General features: G+C 44.1%; 1 protein-coding gene across 1 annotated transcript in view; it reads left to right on the top strand.

Annotated features, from left to right (window-relative positions):
• Positions 1 to 26412, top strand: part of LOC113420656 (angiopoietin-2-like) — a 39276-nt gene that overhangs the window by 4576 nt on the left and 8288 nt on the right. The window contains exons 2-6 of the mRNA XM_087970559.1: positions 11730 to 11885; positions 12258 to 12379; positions 20424 to 20656; positions 22365 to 22489; positions 24118 to 24219. Coding sequence (XP_087826685.1) covers positions 11730 to 11885; positions 12258 to 12379; positions 20424 to 20656; positions 22365 to 22489; positions 24118 to 24219 — 738 coding nt within the window. The remainder of the gene's footprint in view (positions 1 to 11729; positions 11886 to 12257; positions 12380 to 20423; positions 20657 to 22364; positions 22490 to 24117; positions 24220 to 26412) is intronic.

Raw genomic sequence — 26412 nt, 5'->3', positions numbered from 1 at the left:
TGCAGTCATTAAATGAACCACACAGTTCCCACAGTTGACTTTGTTTGCCAGAAGGCAGCTGGGAAGGCTGCAAATGGTGATCGCAGGACCCCAGGACACTGCAACCATTGTAGACACAACGCTGGTTGACAAGCAACCAAATTTTGATCACGTTACCATTGGGAGGTTGCGATGGTCATAAGTGTGAGGTTTGGTCGTATGTTACTTTTTCCCAGCACTGTCATAACTGCAGACAGATTCCTTGCACAGTGTAGCCAGAGAGGAAAGAAGCTAGAAACTGGGGTTCATGAATCCCCATAGAATTCATTGTCCCATCTTGCGGGTTCAGAAGATTTCACCTCCTTTTTACATCAGCTTCTGAGCAACCCACATTGGGGACTTAGCAAAATCTATTTTCATGCTTACAGTTCTGGAATGAGCTTCAGTGGGGCTGCCAATTCTTGGAATCTGGCATCGGATGATCCTGAAAATCATCTGAGCAGGAAGGAGATGCAGAGTGTGTGCGTCTGTGTGTGTGTGTGTGTGTGAGAGAGAGAGAGAGAGAGAGAGGAAGAGAGAGGGGAAGGAGGGAGAGGGGAGGGGAGAGAGGGGAGGGGAGAGGGGAGAGGGGAGGAGGAGGGGAAGGAGGGAGGGAGAGAGGGAGGGAAGGAGGGAGGGAGAGGGAGGGAGGAGGGAGAAGGAGGGAGAGGGGAGGGAGAGAGGGAGGAGGGGGAGAGAGGGAGGGAGGGAGGAGGGAGGGAGGAGGGAAAGAGAGGGGAGGGAGAGAGAGGGGAGGAGGAGGGAAGGAGGGAGAGAGGGGAGGGAAGGAGGGGAGGAGGGAGAGAGAGGAAGGAGGAGAGAGGAGGAGGGAGGGAGAGAGAGAGAGAGAGAGAGAGAGACTACTATAGGTAGTCCTCGACTTACAACAGTTCATTTCATGACTGTCCAAAGTTACAATGGCAGTGGAAAAAAATGGCTTATGACTGTTTTTCATACTTACAAACATTACAGTATCCCCATGGTCACATGATAAAATTCAGATGCTTGGCAACCGACTCATATTTATGACGGCTACAGTGTCCCATGGGTCACATGATCCCCTTCTGGGGAAGCCAGATTCGCTTAACAACCATCTTACTAACTTAACAGCTGCAGTGATTCACTGAGCAACTGTGGCAAGAAAAGTTGTAACATGGGGCAAAATTCACTTAACCAAGTGTTTCCCTTAGCAACAGAAATGTTGGGCTCAATCGTGGTCGTAAGTTGAGGACATTTCCTCAGGGAATGGCTAATCCAGTCAGTGCTCACAGCCATGTCGGATCCCCAAGTAAGAACACGTGGCACATTTTCCATCCTTACAGTCCTGCCAGTTACACACACACACACACACACACACACCCCTGTTTCTCTGCCTTTAACTCCAGCGAGACCTTCGGATTGTAGCCTGGGAGGATCCCATGGATATAAAGGCACCCAAGAAAATCCACCTCCATCCATTGGCAGAAGTTAAAGCGGTTTTGGGGAGCCACGTAGGCTGGTGGGCCCAGAGATGCTTCTGCCTACATTTGTGAAAAAATATCTGAATGGTGGAGCAGAAGTGGGCCATTTCCTGCCATGGATGCGCTGAAGAATCTCTTTCCATCTTCCAGCGCACCAGTTATTTAATTAGAATTCTTGGTCTTAAAATAACAAGCTGGCCAGTTATCAGCACACAAGCACACATACTGGCAGGAAAGGCGAGAGCAGGAGGAGGAGGAGGAGGAGGAGGAGGAGGAGGAAGAGAGGGCGATATTTTTAGGACTGCTTTTCTATCTACTGTACGTCTTCCAAACTACGGATTTTGAAAATGTTCTAACCATTTTAATGGCTGGCATAATCTTCCGTTTGAAAATGTGTGTGCCTTCTTTAAAGTTGATTAAGAGGTGCTTAATAGTCAAGATTATATGTTTTTTTTAAAAAAAATTAAGATTATCATATATAAAATACAAAGAAAAATAGATAATTGGGGAAAGGGAAAAGAAAAGAAAAGAAAAGAGATAGGAGGAAGGTGGAGAGGAAACATTAACTCCCACTACAAGTAGTCCTCAACTTACAACCACAATTGAGCCCAAAATGTATGTTGTTAAGTGAGCTGGTTGTTAAGTGAATTTTGCCCCATTTTGCGACCTTTCTTGCCACAGTCGATAAGTGAATCAGTGCAGGAGATAAGCTAGTAACCCAGCTGTTAAATGAATCTGGCATACCCACTGACTTTCCTTGTCACAAGGTCACAAAAAGGAATCAATCACATGATCTTGGGATACAGCAACGGTCATAAATATGAACCAAGCATGTGAATTTTGATCACATGACCAGGGGATGCTGGAAAGGTGGTAACTGCAATTTTGAACGGTTGAACGGTCACTAAATGAACTGATTTTTCAATGCACCAAAATACAAAAAAAAATTACAGCCTCAACTTTTTACTTTTACCAACTTAGTAAGTACCATCCATTTCTATAACAAGAGCTAATTTAATCAGCAAAACCCAAAGTCAAGATTTCATATTTTTTTCTGTCTTGAGTACAAAGTCCAGGAATGGTTTCCAAGTAGAAACAATACTGGATATATTCCTGTCTCTGATTAAAACAGTTAATTTTGCCATCTCTGATAATTCCATCACTTTTTCCATCCATTCTTCTACTGTAGGGATTGATGCGATGGGTTTAATTATGATTTATTAACTAAATTAGATGTCTGGGTTTGCATTGCATACTAACCCCTGAATTATGTCTTGCAAATATGGGTTTGTAGAGTAAGACCAGAACAAATTAGGATGTAATGTGTTCCAGGAACCCTGCCAAAGAGTTGGAAGTTTGGGTTGATTAGTTGAATATCATAACAGTGTATTTTTGACAATATAATAAAGTGCAAGCTGTGTTTACAAAGTACGATGATTGGAGTCATACAAAGCGTTAACCTATAATACAATTTATTCAAGTTGGACTTTAAAAGTTGCATGAATTTGACCTTTGTGATTTGAAAAACTTGGCTTGTAGCTTTGTATGTTATGTGAACCAAATTGTAGCTTATTGACTAAGCCATCATTAGAGAAAACAAGATTTAAAAAATACCCATTCTATTTTGATTTACACATCGTATAAAGCCATGATTTGCTGATTAAGACACCACTGGCTGCAATCACGGATCAGATTAAGCCATAAAATATGAATTGCAAACTAATATAACTGGTTTTTGATAGCCTGCTACTATCTTTCTCAATCTTGGCAATTTAAAGAGGGATGGACTTCAACTCCCAAAATTTCCCAGACACTGTTGCTTACTGGAGAATTCTGGGAGATGAAGTCCACCCTTCTTAAAGTTGCCAAAATTGAGAAACATTGGACTACTAAACCAAGGCAATCCTTATATCGCTAAACCCAAACTTTTTCAGTCCACCGCCCCCTTGGTGCTACAAACTCATCCTTGGTGCCCCCCACCCAGGGGTGGGATTCAAATTTCTGTGGGTGTGGCCTAATATAAGGGTGTGGTTTGCTGGTCACATGACTGGGTGGGCGTGGCTTGCTGGTCATGTGACTGGGTGGGCATGGCCAGGTGACTGGCAAACCAAATACAAGTGGTCCTCACTTAATGACCAGTTGTTTAGCAAGTGTTCTAATTTATGACTGGCCTCCCCAGAGTTACTTGACCAGTTTTTGGCGTTTTGACAGCTTTAGATCAGGGGTCTAAATCCCACCCCTGCCTGTGTGTGTGAGAGAGAGGGAGAGAGAGACGTTGGATCAGATCTCTCTCTCTCTCTCTCTCTCTCTCTCTCTCTCTCTCTCTCTCTCTCTCTCTCTCTCTCCTACCAACGCCAGAAAGCCACCGTCAGTCAAAATTCATATTAGTGGTCTCCGGGATTTAAAATTATGAGTTTGGTGGTCCCTGAGGTCCAAAAGTTTGGCGACCCCTGATCCAAAGGGATGAGCCTGAGAGAGGGAAAGAGAGAGAGAAAAGAAAGAGAGAAAATAAAGAGAAAAGGGAAAGAAAGAAAAAGGGACAAAGAAAGAGGGGGAGATGGAAGGAAGGGACAGAAAGAAAAAGAAATAAAGAAGGAGGGAGGGAAGGAGGAGAAAGATAATGAGATATCTATTCTAGTCCAATCACCTGCTCCAGCAGGGTTAGAAGGGAGTGTGTGTGTGTGTGTGTGTGTGTGTGTGTGTGCTCAGTCACAAGGAGAGGGAACCATGCCCTCTAATGGTTGCAATATATAGGGATATTTAACCCCCAGTTTTAAAGGGAAATACCCATGCTATTTATTTATTTGTTTGTTTGTTTGTTTGTTTATTTGATTTATTTGATTTGTCAATACATAGTTATGAATACATGAAATGGGTACATATAAGAAAAATGAAAGAAACATAGGACAGGGACGGTAGGCACGATTGGTGCGCTTATGCACGCCCCCTACAGACCTCTTAGGAAAGGGGTGAGGTCAATAGTAGACAGTCTAAGGTTAAAGTTTTGGGGGTTTGGGGAAGAAACCACAGAGTCAGGTAGAGTATTCCAAACATTGACCACTCTGTTGCTGAAGTCGTATTTTCTGCAGTCAAGTTTGGTGCGGTTAACCTTGAGTTTGTATCTATTGTTTGTTCTTGTATTGTTATGATTGAAGCTGGAGTATTCATTTGCAGGTAGGACATTGCAGTGTATGATTTTATATACTATATTTAGATCGGACTGGAGGCGGCGTAGTTCTAAGTTTTCTAGGTCTAGACTTTCAAGTCTGGTGGCATAAGGTATTCTGCAACGAGTAGAGGAGTGGAGAACTCTTCTTGTGAAATATTTCTGGACTTTCTCAACTGTGCTAATATCAGATACGTAATGTGGGTTCCAGACTGATGAGCTGTATTCGAGTATTGGTCTAGCAAATGTTTTGTATGCTCTAGTTAGTAGTGTGATATTACCAGAGAAGAAGCTACGTAGGATTAGGTTAACAACTCTTAATGCCCTTTTGGCTATGTAGTTACAGTGGGCTCTAGCACTTAGGTCATTAGAGATGAGTATTCCAAGGTCCTTTACAGAGCTTGGATCATCAACAAGATCTTGGCTATTCAGCTTGTATTTTATTTTCTGATTTTTTTTGCCAATATGTAAGACAGAGCATTTATTTGTTGAGATTTGAAGTTGCCATTTGTTTGACCATTCTGATACATAGTCGAGGTCTTTTTGAAGGGTAGCAGTATTGTCTGTGGTATTGAACAGCTTTACATCATCAGCGAAAAGAACACAGTTGCTCTTAATATGATCACAGAGGTCATTTATGTAAAGTATGAAGAGAGTTGGTCCTAGAACACTGCCTTGGGGGACACCACTATTGACAGGTACAGAATTTGATAAGACACTCCCAATTTTGACCATTTGTTGTCTGTTTGACAGGAATGCTTCTATCCAGTTATTCAGTTGTCCAGAGATACCATAAGATTTTAGTTTTAGGAGTAGTTTGTCGTGTACCACTGAATCAAAGGCTTTACAGAAGTCTATGTAGATTGCGTCTATTGCTTTGCCCTGATCAAGTTGTGTAGTCCATATGTTTTTGCAGTGTAAGAGTTGCAGATTGCAGGATAGTTTTTTCCTGAAACCAAATTGTTTATTGGAGAGTAGGTTATTTTTCTCTAAGTGGAGGATAATGGATTGGTTAATAATTGATTCCATGACTTTACAGGTGACGCAGCATAAGGAGATTGGTCTGTAATTTTCAACTAGGCTGGGGTCTCCCTTTTTGAAGATGGGAATGACTGTGGCTTGTGACCATAGGTTAGGCAAGGAGCTGGTCCTGAAAGATTTTTCAAAGATTATGCTATGGCAGTAGATAACTTTTTAAAGAAGCAGGCACATATTCCATCCGGTCCAATAGATAGAGATGGTTTTAGATTGCGTAGTGCTTTTTCAACATTGTCTTCTGTAAAATCAATATGTATTAGATCATTGTAGTTGTCTGTGGTTCGGCTAGGAAATATTGGGCATGATCCATTGCTGTTTACAAATACTGAGCCGAAGAATGTGTTAAAGATGTTGGCTTTAATGGTGTCATCGTTGCAGTCTTTACTGTTAGGTCCTATCAGGGGTGGGATGGACTTTAAGTCTTTTAGTGTCTTGTTTACAAAATTGTAAAAAGTGCGGGTGGAATTGGTGCATAGAAGGTTTTCCTCTTGTTTAATGTGATAATTGGTGCATTCAGTCTTTATCTGGTGGCATAAATTTTTGTATCGGCTTTTCAAATTGGCAACGTGACCAGATTTGTTTTTCCGCCAGAGTGATCTCTTGGATTGAAGTTTCCTTATTGTTATGGGTAATCTGTTTTCTTTTTTGTTTTGGGAGTTGTTGTTGTTACATATAGTTTGATGACTCTTTTGACTTCAAGTAAAAATATGTTGTAATGGTCTTCAACCTTTTATTGCATCAGCCACATTTGGTAGCGCTTCACTGCTGGTCGGCTCTTAAATCCCAAGACCTTAACACTCACTTAACATTGGAAATTTTGACCCTAACTGTTGTTGTAAGTTGAGGAATACTGGTATTAGCAAAGGAGAACCAGTTTGGGGTTTGGGACAGTGGGCCAGGTCTTTGGTTGTGTTGTTGTATGCATGCCTTCTAACAAACCTCCAGTTTGGTTTATTGGCACATTTCAAGTGAATAATCCAGGTTTCCTCTCAGTCAGGAAGGTTCCCGGTGGTTATCCTACCCCCCACAAAGAGAAGGACTAAGACACCACCAAAAATAGATGGGAATGAATTTTCAAAACAGACCTTGATCAAAAACACAACTTAAATGTGGTAACGACACTTACTCAAGCTGAAAGGAAAGTCATCCGTGGGTTATCAGCTGACCCAAAATGCTGTCTAGAAAAGTCACATTTTGACTAGAGGCTTGCAAGGGTCTGCAAGAAATGGAACCAGAGGCAAAACACAGAACTGCCGAGAAGATGGGATTCTCTTACCTGCTGTCTGTAAAAAATGGGACACCATATAATAGCCATAGCATTTAGACTTATATACCGCTTCATAGTGCTTTGCAGCCCATTCTAAGCAGTTTACAGAGTCAGCCTCTTGCCCCCCAACAATCTGGGTCCTCAGTTTACCCACCTCGGAAGGATGGCAAGCTGAGTCAACTTTGAGCCAGTGAGATTCAAATTGCCAAAGATGTCTATGGGAGGCATAAAGAGAGAGGGGTTGTCCCCCCACCCCTGCTAAGGGATGTTCATGCCCAACCCAACAGCTTCCAGCTATACTGGCACAAGTTCACTCCCAGATTTCCAAACTAGACTCTGCTTGTCCGGAAACTGCCTGGGACCAGAGGGCAGGAAGGGAGGGACAGACATAGTCTTGGAGGCCTCCCACCGTTGTCTCCAAATTATCATGTTTAAGATGATAAAATGGGAAAGAAATGGTCATGCCAACTGTCTTTATCCAACCCAGCCTTAGTTCTTTTGTCCAGAGGGCAAGGTTAATTCATCTGGGACAAAACCGGCTGAGTCAGCAAATGAATGATATGAAATGAGATAGTCAAGATTTCTGTCACTCCTCTCCAACATTTGGATTTGAACCGGAAAGATTATATAGTTATGGGATTTGTATGCTATCAAATTCAAAGAGACTCATAAGCGGTTTTCAGAACCATCTGCAGCTTAACATAAAACTCAGCCATCCTCAGTATAACTTAAAACAACAAAACAGGCTAGTTATCAATAAAACATCCATGGTCAATGCAGGTAAATGAACAGACTTACAACTGTTCATTTAGTGACCATTCAAACCTACAACAGCACTGAAAAAAGCAACTTACAACCGATCCTTGCACTGCTGCAGCATCCCTAAAGTCACGTGATCAAAGTTCAGGCACTTGACAACTGGCAGGTACTTATGACAGTTGCAGCATCCCAGGGTCACGTGATCACCATTTGTGACCTTTCCAGCTGACTTCTAACAAGCAAAGTCAATAGGGGAAGCCAGTTTCACTTAATGACCACATAATTCAGTTCCCAAATGTGGCAAAAAAAGGTTATAAAATTGGGCACACCTCCCTTAACAACCATCTTGTTTAGCAATGGAGATTGTGGTCCTAATTGTGGTTGTATGTTAAGGACTACCTGTAACGCAGGTTACAAAGCAACCAAAATGAATCATTATAATCTAGCATAAGACACACAGGCCACCATTACCCAACCAAATCAAACACCAAGTAAACCATTTTTCTCAATACTGATAAGAGGAAGGGAGCTTGTGAATGTAACTAAGGTTGTTGACCAAGAGGTGAATGAGGAGAAAAGTGCCTTGGGGTGAGCTTGACCTTGTACTCGTAACTGTGTCCAGACGTGTGCTGTTTGTTGTTCTTCACTGGACATCAATTCTACCAGACCCCCTTTGGAGAGGAGGAAAAGCAGAGAATAGGATGCCGAGATGATCAATGGGTCGGTGTGATGCCCACATGAGGAAATCCGGGGGGTGGGGAGACAAAACCAAACAAACTATCATGGGTTGCAAGTAAAGGGACTGATATTGTTAAATAAAAGCTTGACTTGGAAAAGCTGCATTGTTTGAACACGCAAAACCTTTAATATTCTAAACCTAGGATGAATTTAGGAGCAATGATAGTAGCTACTGATTGATACAGTGAAGCATTGTATTGGAATACCCCAATATCAAACTGTTTACTTTAAATTTAGTGTCATCTCTATGCAAGAAGCAATCCAATGGAAGAAGTGTATACATAAGAATCAAACTATCCCAAAGATTCTTTTTTTTTTCTAGAAGGCAATTGAAATTTCTTGGTTTTTTTCCTTCCCCAAAATTTCGCTTCTCATCCAAGATGCTTCTACAGAACTAAAGAAGCTTTCTGAGATGAGAAGTGAAATATTTTGAAGAAAAAAAACAAGAAGGTACGGTTGCCTTTTGGAAAAAAGCACCTTTGGGACAACCATGACCTGGATGATTGAGAATCTCCATAGACATTGAGAATCAAATTCACTGAAACAGCAGAGCAAATTATTATCCTTGGTGGAAAAATCCCTAGTTTGGGGTATGGCCAACAGCAGGGGTCTCCAACCTTGGCAACTTTAAGACTTGTGGACCAACTCCCAGAGTTTCAAAGCTGGCTGAGGAACTCTGGGAGTTGAAGTCCACAAGTCTTAAAGTTGCCAAGATTGGAGACCTCTGGCCTACAGTGTTACCTTCAAGCAGGGGTGGGATTCTACTGGTTCGGACCAGGTCGGGCGAACCAGATGTTAAATTTGCATCTGTTTTGCCAAACTGGTATTTGAACCAACTGGCTGGCCCCGCCCTGCCCACCACACCCCTCCCCTCCCAGAAGTCTCCACGCGGCCCATTTTCGATGCAGGTAAGGGCCTTCCGGAAATACTGGAAGTCACGGAACGGGCCTGTTTCCGGCTTCCAGAGGGCCTCCAGAGCCCGGGGGAGGCTGTTTTTGCCCTCCCAGAGGCCCGAGGTCAACCTCCGGACCCTTGGGAAAGCGAAAAACGGCCCTCCAGGAAGTTCTAGTAGGCCACACCCACCATGGCCACTCCCACACAGCAACTGGGCAGCGAATCGGTTGCTGGGATTTTTGAATCCCACCCCTTCTTTCAAGTCTCTTTGCTGATTTTCCTTGCTTTGTTTCAATCCATATAAGCCCCTCCGCTGACGGGAAGGTTTCTAGGGAAGAATTTCACAGGTCTGGTTTATCTCTTCAAAAGACACCCACATGTTACCACTGCAGTGGGGTTACAAAAATATGCTTGGATTAACTGGAGTAATTTATTCATTTCAATTCAAGCATGAAGCCAGACAGAACAAATCTGTTTTCCCCGCTGAAATGTGCTGATTTCAGGAGTTTGTAGAAGCAGCTGTTTCTTCAGCTTGCTGACAGATTTCAAAGGCTTGCATTTCCAGGTATGAAATGGCCTTGGGAAATAAATCACACTCGAGAGCAGAAGAAGAAGAAGAAGAAGGGAAAGGCAGATGTTTCAGTAAATTGCTACATAATGTGCCATTACCCAGCATTAGTTTAATTGATATTCAAATATTCAAAATGTCCAAAACTAAGTTGACCATAGCAATAAGCACTTAGAGTATATACTACTTCCTAGTGCTTTACAGCCCTCTATAAGTGGTTTATGGAGTCAGCCTCTTGCCCCCAACAATCTGGGTCCTCATTTTATAGACCTCGGAAGGATGGAAGGCTGAGTCAACTTTGAACTGGTCAGGCTCAAACTCCTGGCAGTGGGCAGAGTTAGCCTGCAACACTGCATATAGTGGCCCTTTATTTCAATATCAGGATAGTTATGAATAGTACAAAATATTTTGACAGAAGTAATTATATATTTTTATGTAGTTAGTTGTGTACTGACTTTATTAGTCTTACAAATAACTCAAGGCAGCAAACGTATCCGACATACCTTCCTCCTCTTATTTTCTAACAACAGCAACCCTGTGAGGTGGGTTAGGCTGAGAGAGGGTGACTGCCTAAAAGCATTAAGCTGGTTTTCATGGCTAAGGCAGAACTAGAATTCACAGCCTCCCACTTTCTAGCCTTAGCCACTAGGCCAAACTGACTCTCTGTCTGATTAACAAAGGCAACTAAGACCGACCCAAGCACATCTTATCCAGGGTCATCTATTCTACAGGGGCTCATCCCATGGTCTGGCTCAATCCACCAGAGATGTTAGCTGGAGGAATTCTGGGAGTTGAAGTCCACCCATCTTAACGTTGCCAAGAAGAGAAACTCTGCTATAGAAAACTGCTGGGTCTTTAAGGCTAGGTGGAAGGTGGAAAGATCGGGGCTATCCACATTTTAATAATAATGATGTTCCATAAGGTAGGATCTACAACAGAGAAAGGATATCCCATGGATCCTACAGGTGACAATGTTTTCTGAAAGAAGATAAAGAATGCCTAGTCTAGGACTGGGAACAGGCAATCTTGCAAGTACAGGTAGTTCTCAACCCACAATCACAACCCACAACCACAATCATGGCTGTGGGGATGTTGCAATGGTCATAAGGATAAGAACAAATTGTAAGTCTTTTTTTTTCCCAGTGTTATTGTAATTTTAAATGGTTCCTAAATGAATGATATAAGTCAAGGATTGCTTGAAATTGTTTCTACATGCCTTGGCCAAGTCACCTAAAAAAGAGAAGCAAGAAGAAGCGCTAGGGATTTGCCAAATAGCGAAGATAAAGTTCAGCAAAGCCTCCTGGCAAAATGTAGAGCCCTTAAGCTCCTGTTTAGTTAAACTTTGCAATCAGAAGATGTTGGTGATGCAAGAATCAAGCCAAAATAAAGCTACTGTGTAATGTACATATCTACGAAGATGTGTGCAGATGCTTTGCAGTCTAGTTAGCCCTACTTAGAATACAAAATACAAATAGAAACTATGAATACAGAGTAACAGAGTTGGAAGGGACCTTAGAGGTCTTCAAGTCCAACCCCCTGCCTCAAGGAGGAGATTCTATACCATTCAGAAAAATGGCTATCCTATCTGTTCCTAAAACTTCCAGCGATGAAGCATCCACAACTTCTGAAGGCAAAAGCTTTTCCACTGATTAATTGTTCTCACTGATGGGAAATTTCTCCTTAATTCTAGACTGGATCTCTGTATGGTAAGCTTCCACCCATTACCTTTCTGCTGTCCTTGGGTGCTTTGGAGAATAGGGTGACCCCCTCTTCTCTGTGACAAGCCCTCAAATTTAATCTCCATTACTTACGTTCTTTCAGCTGGAGAGTTACATCCAGGACAATGTGAGGATGGAGATGTCAGAGATCCATTTAAGTTCTGTACAGGACCACACGGCAGCCATATTGGAAATTGGGACCAACCTCCTTAACCAAACTGCTGAGCAAACCCGGAAGCTCACCGATGTAGAGATACAGGTAAGCTGAACTTCTTTTGGTAGCCTTTTCCTGGATTTTATCTCTGGTGATTATTATTTTTTTGGAGCAAGGTTATTTCTTGCCAATTTTTAGAATTAGCTTGATTTCTGGTGGTCTATCATAAATATCTGAGGGAACTTTGGAAGAAGTGCTCAACCAGTGAGATCTCTCAGATTGTTATTCTTGATTTGTATCAGAATTACTTCAGTTCCTATTGTATTTTAAGCCATCAGTCATGGTTTATAAATCACACAATAAACTGAAGTCAAACCACCTGAAGATTGAGTATGATCATAAGGGTCAAGAAAAGGTTTAGGAGATTTTTCCCTGCTGTTTCTGCTCTACGGCGTAACCACGTTTTCTAACCACCAGGTTCTCAACCAAACATCCCGCCTGGAAATTCAAGTTTTGGAAAATTCCCTGTCTACCAACAAGCTTGAGAAACAGCTGCTTCTGCAGACCCACGAAATCAGCAGACTCCAGGAGAGAAACAGGTTAGTCCTCTTTGGCTTGGTGTTTAATTCATGAGGAATAAGTGAAACCCATTAAATCCAAGCACATATTCGTATAATGCTAGTGCAGTTGTGGCATCATAGAGCCCCGGAGAGGAGGGAAATATTGAGAAACCATGACAGAAACGGAAAAAAAGCAGAAGCCCCAGAAAAGATGCTAGTGTTAGAAAGCGACTCAGACTATCTTCTCCCTGAGTCACGGCGGTAAAGGACAGAGGAGAGGAAAATCACAACCAATCTTGTCAAGACCTGTTCATCCATCTCATCTCAGTAAAACTGAGTTCTAGCCTGCTTCTGAAGTCAGCTTCCTGGTCTGGTTAATTTTGAAGGGAGGACGAGCATGTTCGTTTCTTGTGGAGAGAGAATTCATCACCTCTAGATGTAGCTAGAGAAATTTTTGTTGGAAAACCAGTCGGTAAAGTTGCCTCTACATGTAGTCTTTGACTTACAATCCTTCATCTAGCCACCATTAAAAGTTGCAACAGCACTGAAAAAATTGAATTACAACAATTGGGATGAACTCCCTTTGAATGGTGTGGGAGTAGGAATGGATTTCCAGGGGGGGAAAAAAATTGCAGACTACAGGAACAGGGTGCACTACTCAGGTGACCCTGAGGACACAGATAAACCTCTAAGTGCTACAATGGCCCTCGAAAAGGATGCAAAATGACCAGCTGTCTGCAAGGAATATCAATCCTTCCGTTCCCCACCATCCTGTCAGAGCTGAAGAAGCTTCTTGGATGAGAAGCGAAACGTCTTCAAAGAAAAAACAAGAAAGTCCAGTTGCCAATTAAAAAAGCACCTTTGGGACAGTTATAAGTCACATTTTTAGTGCCGTTGTAACTTCAAACAATCACTAAATGAACTGTTGTAAGTAGAGAACTAACTGTACAAGGAACAGTCCTAAGTCATTTTTTCCAGTGCCATTGTAACTTTGAATGGTCACTAAATGAATGGTTTTAAGTTGAAGACTATTTATAATATGATGGACATGGTACAACAGTTTACCAGAAGTGCTTTACGGGTTTTAAACTCTGAACACTCATTAAACAACTGTTAACAGAGGTGGGATTCAAAATTTTTTACTACTAGTTGTATGGGCGTGGCTTGGTGGGCTTGGTGGGAGAAAGATGCTGTAAAATCTCCAATCAGAGGTGGGATTGGCCGGTTCTCTGAACTACTCAAAATTTCCACTACCAGTTCTCTAGAACTGGTCCAAACTTGCTAAATACCACCTCTGAACTGATAACGTTGAGGAATACTTTTGCCCAGATTGGCTACCTTTAGGTCTGTCACAAACCCATTATTAGCCATGTTTGGAGCGTAATTGTTCACTGCTTTGGTTGGCTGAACCTTGCGTCAGTCTCACTATCAACCATCAACAGGCATATAGAGACAAACTATATTTACATACCGTTTGAAAGAGACAATAAAAAGCCTAGGGAGGAAACAAAAAGATTTAACACCTCCTCTTCAGATAAGCAGATATCAACACCAGCTGAACACAACCAGGCAGAAGACAATGCTCTAAACAAGGAACTACCCAGGAAAAAACTACACCCCACCAAACAGCAAGCTGTTGAATACAAACAGGCAGCCAACCCCAAATCTAGTCCTACTGAAAATGTTATCTAGTTGGATGATGAAACATCTCCAAGCGGACAACCAAGCTCAGAGAGCACCAACATCTCCATCCCTCTCTTGAAACAGAATTCAGACTATATATCATTGAAAAGCCAAGCTCCTAGTCATGCTGGAAAGGCCAAAAATGTATTAGTGTAATACTTTATGTTGGTTTATGAATGTGATGTAAAGATTAAGGACATGAACTACTTCCAGGAAGAGCCAGGTTCAAGGCCACCTTATGCCATAGAAGCTCACTAGTTAACTTTGGGTCAGTGATTCTGTCCACTGGTTGTTGTTTTTTTAAATGAGGGTTGCAGTACTCAAACTCCACAGGGAAGTGTGTTTTGGGCCTGGCGTGGTGTACAATCTATGGAAACAAGGAAACCATGCCTTTACCTGGTTCTTCTGGCAGCCATGACATTCTAGGAAAATTTGCCTATGAGCTACGGAAGTTGCAACTCCCACACCTATGCGTACGCTGTTTTATTTGTTTTTTTCCCACCAATGGAATTATTTGTTTTTAATCTTGTTCACTGACCAGAAGTCCTTGGAGAGACAGATGGCTATATAGAGTACAGTGGATGGATGGATGGATGGATGGATGGATGGATGGATGGATGGATGGATAGGTGGGAAGGTGGGTGGGTGGATGGGTGGGTGGAGGGAGGGAGAGATAGGTAGATGGATGGATGGATGGATGGATGGATGGATGGATGGATGGATGGATAAATGCCTCCTTGCCTAGGTGAGCTGCAGAAAAAAAGAAAGTGAAAGGAATGGGATTGCTGCTTTCCTTCTTCTGCGTAAACAAACACAAATGTGAATTTTCTTTGAATAAAGTGGAAGGGGATAGCATTTTCTGAGTAGACTCAGAGAGGCAAAAGGTGCTGGGGGAATGGAAAAGCATGTGTAAACATGGAATGTGCTCTGTATGTATGGATCTTTTCATGGGGATTCTCTCTCTATGGAAATATATATATACCGTATTTGCCGGCGTATAAGACGACTGGGCGTATAAGACGAGCCCCCAACATTTCCACTCAAAATATAGTTTTTGTTATATACTCGCCGTATAAGACGCCCCCCACTTGGAGGCATGCTTTTCAAGGCAAAAAGTCGTCTCATACGCCGGCAAATACGGTAAGTTGTAACACTTGGGGTATTCTGGATATAATTCTTGATTGACACCCCAACCCCTTTCCCCCAAACTTACAAAGCCACCAAAATGCTTTAGAGAGGCAGCTTCGCCTTTCTCAGGCTGGCACTCAATTCCTCTCCCTTTCTTTGTGACAGCCCCTGCGTGCGTGCCATCGGGACTCCAAGGGTGGGGGATGGACAGCTGCCAACTCTCTCTCTCTCTCTCTCTCTCTTGTGTGTGTGTGTGTGTGTGTGTGTGTGGAGGGTAATTCCGGCTATATCTGGGCTCCGCTCGGTTTAAAGTCGCTTGGCCGGTTCCCAAGTCGCAGCGCGCTGGCCGGGAGACGCGCGCCGGGTGGAAGCTCGGTGCAGGGGAGGCAGATCTTTCTCTCTTAAGCGGGGGAGGGGAGGAGGGGACAAGAGGAGGGACGGGACGGGACAGGGGGCGGGAAGAGGGCGCTCGCCTTCTTCCACCGCCCACCGGACCCTTTTCTTCCCAAGGGGACCCTGGAAAGCAGCTCGGGAGCTGGGTGGCCCTGCCCAGCGGGGTCCCATCAGGAACTTCCTGAGGACATCCCCCGCCCCAAGCACAGCCCTCCCGGTCTTTCAAAGAGGGAGGGAGAAGCGGGAGGAGCAAATTGCCGCCCCCGCCCCGCTGCCCAGAAGGAGGGGCGCCACAGTCCACCCCCACCACCTTCTCCCCCCACTCCCTGGGCCATTACGCGGCTCGGGGCTGGCTGGGCGGCGGCCCCGCCAGAGACCCTCCCGCTCCACCCCACCCCACCTCCAGATTGGCCTCCGCAGCGCCCGAGCCGGGCGGAGGGTGGGTGGGTGGGTGGGAGGAGGAGGAAGAGAGACTCCGGCTGGGCTTGAAGGGGCTTCGCAAGTTGCGGAGCTCCGCCCCGTCGCTCTTGCACCGAGTGACAATGTATTTACCGGCGTATAAGACGACCCCCACTTGGAGGCATGTTTTTAGGGCAAAAAAGTCGTCTTATACGCCGGCAAATACAGTATAGTATATATATATATATATATATATATATATATATATATATATATATATATATATATATATATATATATATGTATATGTATATGTATATGTATATGTATATGTATATGTATATGTATATGTATATGTATATGTATATGTATATGTATATGTATATGTATATGTATATGTATCCTCCAAAAACACAACATTAAAACAGCATTCTGCACAAACAGAAAAATATCCACCATCCTAAGAAACCCTAAAGACAAAATCGAGTTAGAAAACCAAGGAGTATATGAAATCCCTGCACTGCCTGCCTCACCACATACATTGGACAAACTAACAGAAGAATAAGTGCACGCGTTGAAGAACATAAGAACTCAATCAAAAAGAAGAACCAACCTCTTCCCTGGTCCAACACCTCAAAGCCACAGGACATGAGATTGACTTTAAAAATACCAGAACTATCGCCAAAAATGAACACCACAGCAGCAGAATAATCAGAGAAGCCATAGAGATAGAAAAACGCCCACACAGCATGAATAAAAGAGATGACACCTCCCGCTTACCAGCCATTTGGAAACCCGCCCTCATGAACAGACAGTACCCAACATGATAAATGACACCAGACCCACACCCATGAGGGCCACACAAGATGCCACCACCACACTTCCACGTAAAAATCAGACTCACACCCACACAGAAGATGAGACACGACCACAGACCAGAAGCCGCACTGCAGCTGCATCACTACCCACTTCAAACTCCTCTGAACCATACATGAAGCGAACTGACCCCACCATGAAGATGTGGCACGACCACGAACTCGAAGCCAAACGAACACAGACCCAGACCCCAAACTCAAAGCCATATTAAAAACCCAAAATGCTACATCACAGCCACCCGCTCAGGACATCACATCAGAAAACTCAAGAAATTACACCTCAAGAACTCAAGAAGTCACAACACAGCAAATGACCCAGGATATCACAGCACAAGACCAAGGATACCACAGCAATAAATCTCACAAGGTCATCACACAACCCATTACCCAAGCTGTTACTACACAGGAGGCTAATGGAAAAGAGATCAAAACACAAACGACCCAGGAGATTACAACGCAAGACCCAGGATACCACAACAAAAGAACTCACAAGCCCATCACACAACCCATTACCCAAGCCGTTAAAACACAAGAGGCTAACGACCCAGGAGATGACAGCACAAGATCCAGGATATCTCTACAACAAAAGGCCATTACACAGCCCATTATACCAACATCAACTCCATCAACCAATCAAGAGGCTGCAGCACAGCCAACCAGCCCAGCACACCATCCCCACCACTTGTATATATAGAGAGATGGCAGCTCCGGTCACACACTGCTTGCACTGGCACTAGCTTTAAAGCACCAGCCTGAAGATGGCGAGTGGGACCTCGCCGAACGTTGCCTAGATACTTTGAATCTTACGCGGAGAAAACCCGAATAACTAAAGATCCATATATATATATATATATATATATATATATATATATATATGGATCTTTGGTTATTGGTTTTCTCCAGCAACTATCAGCTTCGATGAAGTCTCATTCATCATCTTCAGGCTTGCTTCTTCGGCTCTGTGCTTCTCAGAGAAGCACAGAGCCGAAGAAGCAAGCCTGAAGATGATGAATGAGACTTCATCGAAACGTTGCCTAGATACTTTGAATCTTACACGGGAGAAAACCCGAATAACCAAAGATCCATATATATATATATGGTATTCGGCTTTCTTTGGGTATTTTCCCACGTCATTATAGTTGTGCTTTTAAAGTTGTAGCAACATTTCAGCAGAATCTCATCTGCCATCATCAGGCTTCTGTACTGTGTTCGTCTGTGTGTAGAGAAGCACAAAGAGAACTCCAAGAAGCACAGAGCTGAAGACACAAGCCTGAAGATGATGAATGAGACTTCATCGAAACGTCGCCTAGATACTTCCAATTTTACGCGGGAGAAAACCCGAATAACCAAAGATCCACATACAAATACCCGTGAAAACCTCAGAAGATATATATATACATACATATACATATACATATACATATACATATACATATACATATACATATACATATACATATACATACCGTGTTTCTCCAACAATACGGCCTCCACCAATAGGAAGCCCCAGCATGATTTATTGGCATAAAATCAAATTAAGCCCCTCCCCCCAAATTAAGGCCCTTTTTAAACATGCGAAATGGGGGGGGGGGGGAATGGCGGGGGGCTTGCCGTTAGGAAGTACTTTGTTGCATGCCTGGATATAGTGCTGCCTGCGTTGGTGGGGCACTTCATATCGGGAGACTCAGTGCTCGCGCTTTGCTCGGACAAGCGAATTGGAACATTTCGGGCACCTCCGCCGCCTCCTCCTCGCCCATCGCAGGTGGCGGCGGTGGCGACAAGCGGCGGCGCTTCGCTGAGGGAAAAAGAAAACAGCGCAGCCACCTTGCTTGCTTTCCCGCCTGCCCGCCCCACCGGCCTCAGGAGCGGCGGCGGTGGCAGCAGGCGCACATGTTCCTGCCAGCAAAGGGAGGAGAGGCGAGGAAAGAGAAGGGAGCGCGGCAGCGGCGGCTGTCACAGTATCGTCTCATAGCGGGGCAAGGCTGGCAAGCTGAGGTGGCCGCACCAGAGAGCGTCGCTGCCGACCCTGTCGTGAGGATAAAGGAGTGGGATAGAGATTCAGTCAGACATCAGCCTCGGCTAGAGAAAAGAGCCAGCCTCTCGGAGCACGCCGGCGTCTCTTTCTCTCTGTGTGCATGTGTATGAAAGAGCTCGCCTCGCTCGGAGCGTTTGGTGAAGCACGCGAGTTTCGCAGTCGGAGAGGGAGGCGGCGGCGAAAAGGACACGGCGGCAATGGCAGGATGCTGCAATTGGGCAAGGTCAGGACCTTGCATTGAAGCAGCCTGGGGGGCACGCAGCCACCTCCCTCCAGCCTACCTTGAGAATTGGCCTTTTGTTGTTGGTATACTTGGCTTCAGGCGCTCCTGTTGCCACCTTCCCTTTGCCTTTGAAGGCAAGGCAAATTATTTTAAAAACCTCCGCTCATCCCACCAGGGCCGCGCCGGAGCCATGTGGGCTGGGCAGAGCCAGGAAACACCCGCAGCTCACTTTCCCGGCTCTGCCCAGCCAGCACCCCTGGTGGGATGAGCGGAGGTTTTTAAAATAATTCGCTTTGCCTTCAAAGGCAAAGGGAAGGCAGCGACAGGAGCGCCTGAAGCCAAGTGTCTCCTCAGGGCTCCGGTTGGAGGGAGGAGCCCTGACTGGCCGCACGTGGCTATGCCAAACGCTGCGGTGTTGCTCTAACGCCACGGCAGCAAGGGAGAAGGAAAAGCAACGGTGGCAGAAGGTCTCCCAAAGCTGTCGCCACCTGCCCACCCGAGGATGCATGGGGGGGGGAATTAAGTCACCCCCGAAAAGACGGCCTAGCCATTTTTTCGGGGGTCAAAAAAAAATAAGGCCCGGCCTTATTATGTGAGAAACACGGTATATATATATAATGGTAAAGTTTAAATATATTGTTGAGCTTTGACCACAAAAAAGAATATTCAGCAATCTTTCCCCTTTCCCCTGAGATGACAGGGGAATAACAATAAGTGAACATAAAAGTATAATCCAAGATTATAAATCTACAGTAACTCTATTTTTCTAGTGATGAATTATTTCCTTTCCTCCCCAGCAAGCCTAATAATTTTTAGATAATTCTTCTAAATGACAAGTATAGCATATAAAGGTAATTTCTCTGAACAGCAGTGGTCTGCAAAATATTTAACAGCTTTTTATATATCAAAATAGAATATTCATTGAATAAGCCCTGTTCATGTGAGGAAGTGTTTCCTCAATCAAAGCCAACTTACACATCCAACCCAACCTACCCACCCATGGGATGAACTAACAGGAACAGAGTTGGAAGGGAATATGGAGGTCTTTTAGTCCTTGCTCAAGCAGGGGATCCTATACCATTTTAGACAAATAGTTGTTCAGTCCTTTCTTAAAAGCCTCCAGTGTTGGAGTATTCCCAACTTCTGAAGACAAGCTGTTCCACTGGTTGCACTGATGATGTTACCTAGTTAGATAATGAAAAGTCTGCAAGAAAACAGCCAAGCTCAGAGAGCATCAAGGACCTGACAGTTCAACCCTTGGGCTAGAAGTATTCTCTTCTGTTGGTACACAAAGAATTGCATCAACTCTGAGTTTGAGAATCAGAATAAATTGCCTCTTTTCTTCAGCTTCCTAGAGAAGAAAGTGTTGGCTATTGAAAACCAACGTGATGAGGAGCTACAGGGCCTGAGGACTGAGAAGATGGAAATGCAGAATCTACTTTCCAAGCAGGTGGACCTTGTTGGGCATCTGGAGCAACGCCTGGGTGTTGCCTTGCTGAACAACACAGCCCTCCACAAACAACAAACATCTTTGGCAGAGACAGTGAAGCATCTGATAGGATTGGTGTCCCAGTGCAACCGTAAGTAACTTCCCCTAAATTGCAAGACTTGGCCATCTGGCCCAATTGGAATTTAAAGTCTGACTAGAAGAAGCAGGACAACACTAGCATCAAGTAGAGTGTCTTTTTGCAGAAAAATCCATGACAAAGTGGCTAAGAGATCCCCAGTCTTTATACAAATCTAAGCAATATGTAGATCTTTCCATTCTTTGTTAGCACTCCCTAAAATTTGGAGTCCTTAGTGCTCTCTGAGTTGGGATGTTTTCTCACAGACATTTCATTACCCAACTAGGAAACATCTTCAGATGGTTGGGCAATGAAACATGCACAAGAAAACAGCCAAGTTCAGAGAGCACCAAGGACTTCACAGTTGAACCCTCAGCTATAAATATCCTCTTCTATTCATACTTCCTAAACTCTCTAGATGACCTCACAAGTCACGTGGGTGTTCCAAGAATCAGCAGCCGTAAACAAATTGAGTTTAGGGTCTACAGCAGGGGTGTCCAACCTTGGTAACGTTAAGCCTGGAGGACTTCAACTCCCAGAATTGGGAGTTGAAGTCCTCCAGGCTTAACGTTACCAAGGTTGGACACCCCTGGTCTACAGCATCTCAGGGTCTATTCTAGGGGACGTGCTTAAGTGCACCATCGTGCCTCCCGTCCCTGTCCTATTGTCCCCATTTATTCGTACCTATTTCCTGTATTCTTGCTCATGTTTATACTTACACCTATTATCTTGTAAGTGATTGACAAATCAAATAAATAAATAAATATTTGAAAAACTATCGTGTTTCTCACAAAGTAAGGCCAGGTCTTATTTTTTTTGAGCCCCGAAAAAACGGCTAGGCTGCCTTTCTGGGGTTGAATTAATTTCCTCCCCCCACACGTACCCCCACCAAGAGCACCCCACGTGCACTCACCTCGCCACGAGGCCGCTTCTATCGGCTGAGGGCAAAGTCACCAGCCGCTTCTATCGGCTGATAGAAGTGGCCTTGTGGAGCACCCCGTGAATAGCCACTCCTCACCACGAGGCCGCTTTTATCGGCCAATAGAAGCGGCTGGTGACTCTGCCTTCGGAGCACTTCTATCGGCGGATAGAAGCGGCCTCGTGGCGAGGCGATTCTGCCTACGGGACACTTTTATCGGCCGATAGAAGTGGCCTTGTGGAGCGCCCGTGAGCAGCCACGCCTCGCCACAAGCCCGCTTCTGCCGGCCAATAGAAGCGGCTGGTGACTCTGCCTTCGGAGCACTTCTATCAGCCAATGGAAGCGGCCTCGTGGCGAGGCGATTCTGCCCGCGGGACACTTTTATTGGCCGATAGAGGCAAGTCTGCCTGCGGGGTGCTCTAGCTGAGGTTACCTGCGGGGGGCTCCTAAAGGCAAGTTTCCCCCTCCCCGCCCTTCCCCCCCATTTCTCTTCACCTTGTATAGTTCAAGCGATGTGAGAAATGATGGGGAACGCATGGTTTAAATAGGCCTAAATTTGGGGGGAGGGGCTTAATTTTACCTTATGCCTAGAAAACATGCTGGGCCTTCCCATGGCGGGGAGGGCGTATTGTCGGAGAAAGATGGTATTTTGCTCCTTGGAAACCCTCCATCTGCTCTGCAAGGTCTCTGGCGCATGTTTTATTACAGAGAGGATGAATTCAGCCTTACAACAATGTAATTGATGAACATTCCTACCCTAAGAGGGCAACTGTACTGAAAATGACTTTTGATCTTGCCCCACAGATGTTTCTTTCACTCTGCCAGAGGAGCAGAAGGTCTTCAAGGATTGCGCAGCTGCATACAAAGCGGGGTTTTCTACCAGTGGAGTCTACAACCTTCGGCTCCCCAATACTACAGCCACTGTAAAAGTGAGTGTATGCATGTACCAATGAGCTTTGTCCTTCTAGACGGGCAGGGTTCACACATCAGACTAGGCCACAGTATTCTTAAGCACAATTGGTTGAATGCATTCTTATATACAGATAGTCCTTGACTTATCACCATTCATTTAGCAATCATTCAAAGTTATAACAGCACTGAAAAAAAGCGGCTCATGATTGGTCCTTGCGCTTACAACCATCTCAGCCTTCCAATGGTCATGTGATCAAAATTCAGGCACTTGGCAACTGACATGAACTTACATCAGTTGCAGTGTGCTGAGGTCATGTGATTACCACTTGGGATCTTCTGGCAAGCAAGGTCAATGGGAGAAGCCAGATTCACCTACCAAGTAGTCATTCACTTAACAGCCAAGGCAAAAAAGATTGTAAAATTGGTCACCATTGACTTAACAATTGCCTCACTTAGCAACAGAAATCCTGATCCCAACTATAGTCATAAGTTGAGGTCTGTAATGACCCAGAATATAACACAAACGTAACAAAATCCAAAACGTAAATAAATGTCCCTTAATGCCTCCAACTTGCCCCCCCCCCCCGGTTCAACAATTCTCAGTTGGAGATAAAACATACTCAAAAATAGTCTTCAAAAGAAAGCAAGACAGTCCAAACTTAATGAGCATATAGAGGTGAAATAAAAAAACCAAAAAAACTACAATGACGAAATTTCCACAATGGACCAGAATAAGTAATTACCAAATTCAAGGAGATAACAAGGCACAGTATGTATAGTCTCTCTTATATACTAATCTCCCCAGCTGCAACCAATGAGGGGGATCATGGCCACTTCCTCTCTCGTAAGCCAAGTTGTTTCCTTCTCCTTTCCTCCCTGCGTGTCCTAGGATGCAGAGGGGATGGGCCTGGTTCTTCCTCTGACTGCCCAGCTGGCCTCTGCCCTTCCCCAGCCTCCTTCACAACCTCCGGAGCCACACCTCCACTCCCTGTTGGCTGTTCCTCCTCTCCCTCACAGTCCAACTCTACCAAGGGCATGACAGATCTACCTATAAAGCTAACTTACAATGGCTGTGCCCACATGTCACATTAAGCCTTTATGTGATCTGTTTAATGTTGGCTTTATGCGAAGAATGAAACCAGGCATAAACCAAGATTTAATTTGGTCCATAGTTTATGTTGCTTCACTTATAACCATTAAGTATAAACATCATATTTAGGTTTTAGATAATGTATAGATCTACTCATTATATAAAGCAATAATAGGCAAAACAAGCCCATGAACAATTATATAATTGGTATAATCAATTATAGGAATAATAAGTAATTGAATAGCATTAAAAGCTTCCAAATATGAAATAAGTTTCATCTACAAAAAAACAAATTCCATAACTTGAGCACTACCACTAAGACCTATACCTGTTTCTGATCCTCCCAAGAATGATGCTAGCACATAACTTAGTCAATTGAAAGGAAAAAGGAGATCGTACTTTACATTTAAAGACTAAAATGTCTTTAAATTAAAGATAGTATTATTATTTTTAAATTAAATCTAGAAGAAAACGGATAGCGGAGTTGTGCTCAACCAGTTGTTTCTTATAATTTGAGGGAACTGCTCCTCCATCGATGTTCTGCCATTCTTCCAGGTGCTGTGTGACATGGAGACAAGTGGAGGAGGCTGGACCGTTATCCAACACCGGAAAGATGGTTCTGTGGATTTCCAACGCACCTGGAAGGAATACAAACAGGTAACAATTTATATAAGTCTCCCCGGCTTAACGTGATGGAGTAACTCAGAATGAATTGGATCCAGACTGATTATTTTGCACATGGAAAATGAGATGATTTGGAGAAAATGGAGTAAGAAGCATTCTTTCTGTTTTCTACGTGCAAGCAGAAAAATCCATCATTTGAACTTCTACTACTGCAATCAGTAGGAATAGAGCTCAGTCACAACAAGTGCTGGACTTCTGTTCAGTTTCTGCTGAAACGGGTCAAAGCTTTTGTGACTCTGAGCCAGGCTGGTTCTAGGCTGGCACTTAAGCCACCAGGTTTTCTTTAGCTTGTGGCACAGAGATCTTGCAGACTCCAACTTCCAGTGCCTCTTACAAACTTTAACCATGTTGTCTGGCAAACCTATCCAGCAACATCTGGAAACCTGTTCTGATCAAGGCTTCCTGAGACACCCACAAACACACATAAAATCCCAAACTCTTTTATTTTAGTTCAATGGCTGTGAATGATCGAAATGAGCTTCAACCAGTTATAAATAGTCCCAGGAATGTCTGCCAAAGGTCTGTGGAAGAATGCTGATAAGAATGCACCTTGGTGCTGCCAACGACTAAAGTCCCAATTAGTCTTTCAAAACCAAAACAGAGAACAAATTAAACATGGAGCTTTCAGAGTCCAAACCGATCAGAGCGAACAACGTTGCTTCCTGCAAAGGTTTTCCTACCTTTGCACTTCCTTTATACCTTAGGGGAGGACCAATCACCTCCAAGCCTTACTCCCAAGTCACTCCTTTTGTCTTAGCTGCTCTTGCCTTCTGGCAGCTCTGCGCATAAGCACACTGGGAACAGGCTCCCCTTGTTCCTCTGCCTCGCTGCTGCCAGATTCTGGAGGCTCTGGAGTCAGCACATAACTCCCGAATGGTCCTGGCCCCATCTCTGCATCGGATGCAGGACCCTCGTCCGAGTCCTCCCCAGACTCCTGGACTGGTCCCTGTTCTTCCCCACTGTCCGATTCTGCTGCTGTCAGCGAACCACAACAAAACCAACCAACTCCTTCTCCCAGTGAAGTCCGCGCTAAATATAATTGAGGTGGCTGCTAGAATGATGACAGACTCCACCACCCTACCCTTCTCTGCTCTCAACCCATTCATCTTTCTGGTTATCAAATTGATGTTCTATTCTCACTGTGTGCCTTTGTCATTATTTTATTGTTCTACTAGCTCGATACCCATGCTTCGCTACAAAACTATGTGGTCGGGCTTATTTTTTGGGGAGGAAAATAAGGGGAGGGAAATTCTTCCTCTGCCTACCAACATCCATCAGTATTCATCTGGCTAGCATCCTGTCAGTGTGTGAGAGAGTTGAGGGCTGTTTAGAAACTGAAACAGTATTTGCTGTGTGAGCAAGAAGGAGACAGCAAAGAGCCAGGGCGTGGCTTAGCTCAACGGTTCTGTACTAAAGCTGGTTGCCGCTGTGAAACTGAAACCGAAACTCCTCTTCTCCACTTGTGTTTTGCATTTGGAACAGATTTCTTTTCTGGAGGGAGGGGATTAGAACTTCTTAGCATCAGAGCGTGTTAATAATAATATAGGAAATACAAATGCTCTGGTGGTCATTTCAAAAAATCCTTACTTAGTGAGCACCTAGAAGCCAAGAGGAACATAATGCGCCAAATTTAAAGTTTGTAGGCTTTGCGGTTCTGGAGATTTTGTGATGATGTGTGAGTGGCATTTCAACTTTTATATATAGAGATTATTTTACTTCTACAGGTAGTCCTCGACTTACGATCATAATTGAGCCCAACATTTCTGTTGCTCAGTGAAACATTTGTTATGTGAACTTTGCCCCATTTTACAACATTTCTTGCCACGGCTGTTAAGTGAATCACTGCGGTTGCTAAGTTAGTAATACGGTCGTTAAGTGAATCTGCCTCCCTGTCTAACTTTGCTTGTCAGAAGGTCTCAAAAGAGAATCACATGAGCCCAGGACGCTGCAACTGTCATAAATATGAGTCAGTTGTCAAGCTTCCATAGGACCATGGAGATGCTGCAACAGTCATAAGTGTGAAAAACGGTCATAAGTCACTTTTAATTTTGAACATTCAATAAAAGAACTGTAAGTTGAGGACTATCCGTATTCCTTTCATTTGTCTTCCTTTTTATTATTATAAACCACCTAGAGCTGCCCCACAGTGAACTAGGTAGCAAATAT

Source organism: Notechis scutatus, chromosome 8 (genome assembly GCF_049901735.1).
Source record: "Notechis scutatus isolate UNSWTSFEM ecotype Mainland chromosome 8, rNotScu1.2, whole genome shotgun sequence".
Taxonomy (NCBI): domain Eukaryota; kingdom Metazoa; phylum Chordata; class Lepidosauria; order Squamata; family Elapidae; genus Notechis; species Notechis scutatus.
This window is presented reverse-complemented; position numbering and strand designations above follow the sequence as displayed.